This window comes from Lipotes vexillifer, unplaced genomic scaffold (assembly GCF_000442215.2).
Source record: "Lipotes vexillifer unplaced genomic scaffold, Lipotes_vexillifer_v1.1 scaffold97, whole genome shotgun sequence".
NCBI classification, from domain to species: domain Eukaryota; kingdom Metazoa; phylum Chordata; class Mammalia; order Artiodactyla; family Lipotidae; genus Lipotes; species Lipotes vexillifer.
This window is the reverse complement of record NW_006775688.1, coordinates 316,253-322,252: the sequence shown is the minus strand read 5'-3', so window position 1 is coordinate 322,252 and position 6,000 is coordinate 316,253. Positions and strand designations below refer to the sequence as shown.

Below are 6,000 nucleotides of genomic sequence, written 5' to 3'. Positions count from 1 at the left end.
CTTTCCCTTCTCCTTGAGCCAAACCTATTCTCTTAAACACAATATTGAAATGAGGGCAATTAATAAGCCTAAAATGGCCTGCCTCTAAGTGTTCAAGTGAAAGGAAGAGTCACATGTCTCACTTTAAATCAAAAGCTAGAAATGATTAAGCTTAGTGAATAAGGCATGTCAAAAACCAAGAGGCTGGGGCTTCCCTGGTGGCGCGGTGGTTGGGAGTCCGCCTGCCGATTCGGGGGGCGTGGGTTCGTGCCCCGGTCCGGGATGATCCCGCGTGCCGCGGGGCGGCTGGGCCTGTGAGCCATGGCCGCTGGGCCTGTGTGTCCGGAGCCTGTGCTCTGCAGTGGGAGAGGCCGCAGCGGTGAGAGGCCCGTGTACCGCAAAAAAAAACAACAAAAAACAAAAAAAAACCAAGAGGCTGAAAGCTAGGCCTCCAGCGCCAGTTAGCCAAGTTGTGAATGTAAAGTTCTTCTTTAAAATAGATTACTTAACTATGAGTGTATTCAACGGGAGGGCTTTTTTTTTTTTCCCCAGTGTGCGGGCCTCTCCCGTTGCGGCGCACAGGCTCAGGACGCGCAGGCTCAGCAGCCGTGGCTCACGGGCTCAGCCGCTCCGCGGCACGTGGGATCTTCCCGAACCGGGTCACGAACCCGTGTCCCCTGCATCGGCAGGCAGACTCTCAACCACTGCACCACCAGGGAAGCCCGGGAGGGCTTTTTTTTTTTTTAATTTTTAAAATTAAATTTTGGCTGCGTTGGGTCTTTGTTGCTGCGCATGGGCTTTCTTTAGTTGCGGCGAGCGGTGGCTACTCTTAGTTGCAGTGCGCGAGCTTCTCACTGCGGTGGCTTCTCTTGTTGTAGAGCATGGGCTCTTGGCGCACGGGCTTAGTTGCTCCGCAGCATGTGGGATCTTCCAGGACCAGGGCTTGAATCCGTGTCCCCTGCATTGGCAGGTGGATTCTTAATCACTGCGCCACCAGGGAAGCCCCAAGATAAAGTTCTTGAAGGAAATTAAAAGTGCTTCTCCAATGAATGCATGAAACAGCCTCACTGCTGATAAGGAGAGTTTACTGGTCTTGATAGAAGATCAAACCAGCAACATTCCCTCAAACTAAAGCCTAATCAACAGCAAGGCTCTAACTCTCTTCAGTTCTACGAAGATTGAGAGAGGTGAAAAGCTAAAGAAAAGTTTCAATCTAGCAGAGGTTGGTTCATGAGGTTTAAGAAAAGCAGCCGTCTCTGTAAGAGTGCAGGGTGAAGCAGCAACTGCTGCTGCCACAGAAGCTGCACCAAGTTATCCAGAAGTCTAGCTAGGATAATGAGGGTGGCTACGCTGAACAAGACTTTCAATGTAGACAGAACAGCCTTATGTTGGAGGAAGATGCTAGAGGAGGAGCCAATGCCTGGCTTCGAAGCTTCAAAGGACTAACTCTCTTGTTAGGGGATAATGCAGTTGAAGACAATGCTCATTTACCATTCTGCAAATCCTAGGGCCCTTAACAATTATGCTAAATCTACTTTAAAAACAGAACAAAGCCTGGATGATAGCACATCTGTTTACAACCGTCTACTGAATGTTTTGAGACCTACTGCCCAGAAAGATTCCTTTCAAAATACTGCTGCTCACTGACAATGCACCTGGGCACCCAAGATCTCTGATGGAGATGTGCGAAAGTTAATATTGTTTTCATGTCTGCTAACACAACAACCATTCTCCAGACCCACAGATCAAGGAGTTAATTTTAACTTTCAAGTCTTACAGATAGTGATTCGTCTGACGGATGTGGGCAAAATAAGTTGATATCCTTCTGGAAAGGATTCACCAATCTAGATGCCATTAAGAACATTTGTGGGACTTCCCTGGTGGCGCGGTGGTTAAGAGTCCGCCTGCCAATGCAGGGGACGTGGGTTCAAGCCCTGGTCCTCTTCTGGAAAGGATTCACCAATCTAGATGCCATTAAGAACATTTGTGGGACTTCCCTGGTGGCGCGGTGGTTAAGAGTCCGCCTGCCAATGCAGGGGACGTGGGTTCAAGCCCTGGTCCTGTAAGATCCCACATGCCACGGAGCAACTAAGCCCGTGCGCCACAACTACTGAGCCTGCGCTCTAGAGCCCGCGAACCACAACTATTGAAGCCTGTGAGCCTAGAGCCTGTGCTCCGCAACAAAGAGGAGCCCCCACTCGCCACAACTGGAGAAAGCCCACGTACAGCAACAAAGACCCAACGCAGCCAAAAAAATAAATAAATTTATATATATTAAAAACAGTTATGATTCACGGGAAGGGGCCAAAATATTAACATTAACAAGAGCTTGGGAGAAGTTCATTCCAACCCTCATGGATGACTTCGAAGGCTTCAAGACTTCAGTGGAGGAAGTAACTGCAGCTGTAGTGAAAATAGCAAGAGACCTAGAAGTGGAGCCTGAAGATGTGACTGGATTGCTGCCATCTCATGATAAAACTTGAACAGAGGAGTTGCTTCTTACGGATGAGCAAAGAAAGTGTTCTTAAGATGGAATCTACGCCTGGCTGGTGAAGATGCTGTGAAGATTGTTGAAATGACAACAAAATATTATATATGAGTCAACTGCTTGCAGACATTGGACAACAGGCAATGTAGAACTGTGACCCCCAAAATAAGGGCAAAAATTCGATGAGCCTAAGACCACCCTGACTGTGTGGAGGCACTCTGGATCGTGACAAAGCGAAAAAGGAACAAGCAGAGAAGAGCAGTCTCACTGAGTTAAAAGACACTGGAGTTTGAGGAGGGTAGTTAAAATTTGTGGGGCAGAATACAGGACACAGCTGCAGAGAGAAGAGTCCTAGAGATCTGCATAACAACTGCCTTAGGTTTCTAGCTAAATTCTGAGAACTATGCCTGCCTGAGTGGTTCTTTCAAGCTTCAGAGAATTAATGTGATATCCCTTTTGGCCATTTCTGATTTCCCATTTCTAGTTGAGGAAGTTGGAGGAATACGTACCAGTCAGGTGAGGCATTACTAAATTTATACCTTTTATGGGAGCTTTCACAACATGTGCAAAGGACACAAGAAAGCCATTGATTGAGGCTAGAAATTCGGTGTGGCTACTGAATGGAACTGAGGGTAGAGTAGGAGTGAGGGGATAAGAAGGGAGCTTAGCCTTTACTCCAAAGGCAATAGGAACCACTGGCTTAAGCACAGAGGGGTGCAGTGGTGACCTTAGATTTGTATGGGAATGTTAATCTAACTGTAGTGTGGAGAATGGACTGTAGACAGGCAGAACTAAACAAGCAGGAAGATCAGTTAAGAGGCTGCATCAGTGTACATCCAAGTTAATGATAGCCTGAATAGAATGCAGGCAGCTAGTTTAGAATAGCACAACTGGAAGGTGTTCTGGAAGAAGAACTGACTAGATGTGGTGATATTTATGGCTTTGGTTGAAACTCCTATCTGTGTTTAAACAAACAAACAAAAACCAGTTGAACAGTGAACAGAGTATATAGAGCATAGGATGAGTTAGGGGGTTTTCTTCAGTTTGTAAAGTACTTAAGGTTTTTTTACTTCTGGACAGAAATGTATGTCCAGTAAGTAGTTGTTTACCTAGGTCTGGATGCTCAGAAAGAAAATCTCAGTTGGAGATACAGATTTGAGAGTCTGTAAACTGGACTAATCAGCTTATCAACAGTAACTGCTAAAGGTGATCTAAAGAACCTATGTATAATGAGAAGAGGATTTTGAAAAGGACATTAACACAAAATGTAAGTTGCCCAAGATCATTCATGTGTCAGCAGCATTAAGACGTGAGCTCAGTTCTGTCTCATCCAAAAACTTTGTAATCTCTACTATACTGTGCTATTTCTGAAATTAGAAATGTGAAAATTCATTGGAAACTTATAAAGTGTTATAAGCGTATAAACATCTCCACTAAAATAAACTAGCTTAACAAATATCCTTTGAAATACACGTTAATGTAGAGTAACTTGTCATATATCTAAACTTTATGCACTGGTGAAGCTTCTTTGCCTAAATATAATCTTTATTCAAGGGTTACGTAGATTAATTTTTAATTTTGATTAAAATTTTAAAATAATTTTTACACTGGAAACTAACTTAAGAGAACGCTGACCTTGGTCTTAGATTTTTCAAAGACAAAGCTTGGGAAAAAGTAAAAATGTTCAGCCTTAGGTCAAAAGTTTTATTCAGATACAGAGGCCCATGTCAGTTGTGTGCTGGCCAGTATTTACTGCAAGAATAACAACTGCATTTCAAGGTTATTTATTCTAACTACTGTAAGTAAATAACATCAATTGGTGTACTTGTGAAACGACGTACAGTTTTTCCTCTGATATTTAAAACTAACAGATGTCATTAAGTGCCATTGTAAAAGTTGTCTAATGTGTAAGATCAACAATTAACTACATGGCCTGTATTCAATGTAATATTTTATTTCTACTGTATTAAACTAAAGTCAAGAAAATATCAAGTTAACTTTAAAGGCAAATCTTTACTCCTTAAAGAAAAAATACGAACTGTAGTACTTTTATAATAGAGCATGATATTTTACATAATATAAACAAAATCACTAAGATACCTAAATGTTTAGTTTCCTTAAACTACAACAAACCACAGAACGGGTGGAAAATGGGTTTACTTATTGGCAGCACATAAACAACTTGGGAAAATGGGCAGCATGCATTATTTTACCTGTCTGTACACAGGCACTGACACTCGCAAGCTTTAATAGCCACCGCCTCCTCTTCCTTGTCCAAAGTAGCCGCTCCCATAGCCCCCTCTGCCAGCTCCTCGCTGGGACCCCCCAGACCCTCTGTAGCCTCCCCCCGGGCCACCTCCATAGCCACCTCGGGAAGTCCCTCTGTAGCCTCCCCGGTAGGAGCTGGAGCCAGCCCCATAGCCACTGCCACCGTAGCCTCCACCACCCCCATAGCCTCCACCGCCATAACTTGAACCTCCCCTTCTATATCCACTTCCATTGTCATATCGAGCCATCTTGGGAGGACGTGGACCATCTCCATACCTAGCAAGAGCACAAAACCACCACTTTAGCAAAGCATCCTTAGTACTTCTCAACTAGTCACAAAATATAAACATTCAGTCACATTTGAAAATCTAATGCATAAAGGGAATGAAGCCAAAGGCACAAATACTGAATACATCATAGACAGGTTAAATATTAAAATGAGTTAATATGAGAAAAGCACTTAACACAGTGTGGCACACACCCTAAGTACTCTGTTTCATTAGTTTAAAGTAGCTGACTCAGTTATAGGCAAAATGGGAATCCAGAATCCATAAAGCACACAGCACTTCTGTACATTAAGATAACAGTTTATAACCAAATGCAGTAAGCGAATCTTGATGGGGAGATTAAAGAATATTTTTGAGTGACTAAAAAAAATTTTAATGGTTGTACATTAGATAGTGTTATTGTAACACATTTTTGGGGTGTGAACTAGTATTGTTTATGCTATGTTCTCAAAAGATACATGAAGCATACTGACGTAAAATGCAACTTAATCACAAACGATTAAGCAAAAGAAGTGTGTAATATTTATATGAAAGCAAGTGTCACAAAATGCTGACAATCAGTGAAACCTAAGAGACTATATGGGAGTTCACTGTACTGCTGTTCTGCCTGCAGGTATCAAGTATTTCCAAAGAAAAAGCTGGGGGCAAAGAAACTTTCTGAAGGTGAAAAAAACTGAAGCAGATAAAACATTTTAAGAATTAAGAGAAACTTCATACTTCTTTACTTTTAGATATCCATGTTCTTGTATTTCCCTAAGATAAACCCTGATGCTTTTCATTTGAAGAATGCATTTAACACCTCATCATTTTTTCTTTGGAGATGGCAAAGCAGTACTGTGAGAAGAGGACTGTCTGGGGTCTTTCACTTTCCTGTCATGTGACCTATCCTGGGCTCTGTATGTACTTTAAAGATCTCCTTCTATCTCTAGCACGCACTGGTGTAATAGATCATTAACACAAAAGTAACACCCTTTTTTC

The 6,000-nt window shown here is 42.7% G+C and overlaps 1 protein-coding gene across 1 annotated transcript in view; it reads right to left on the bottom strand.

Annotated features, from left to right (window-relative positions):
• Window positions 1-4,410: 4,410 nt before the first annotated feature.
• The window catches only part of DHX9 (DExH-box helicase 9), a 52,653-nt gene continuing 51,063 nt past the window's right edge, over window positions 4,411-6,000 (bottom strand). The window contains exon 27 of the mRNA XM_007450132.1: window positions 4,411-5,011. Coding sequence (XP_007450194.1) covers window positions 4,714-5,011 — 298 coding nt within the window. The 3' untranslated portion in view covers window positions 4,411-4,713. The remainder of the gene's footprint in view (window positions 5,012-6,000) is intronic.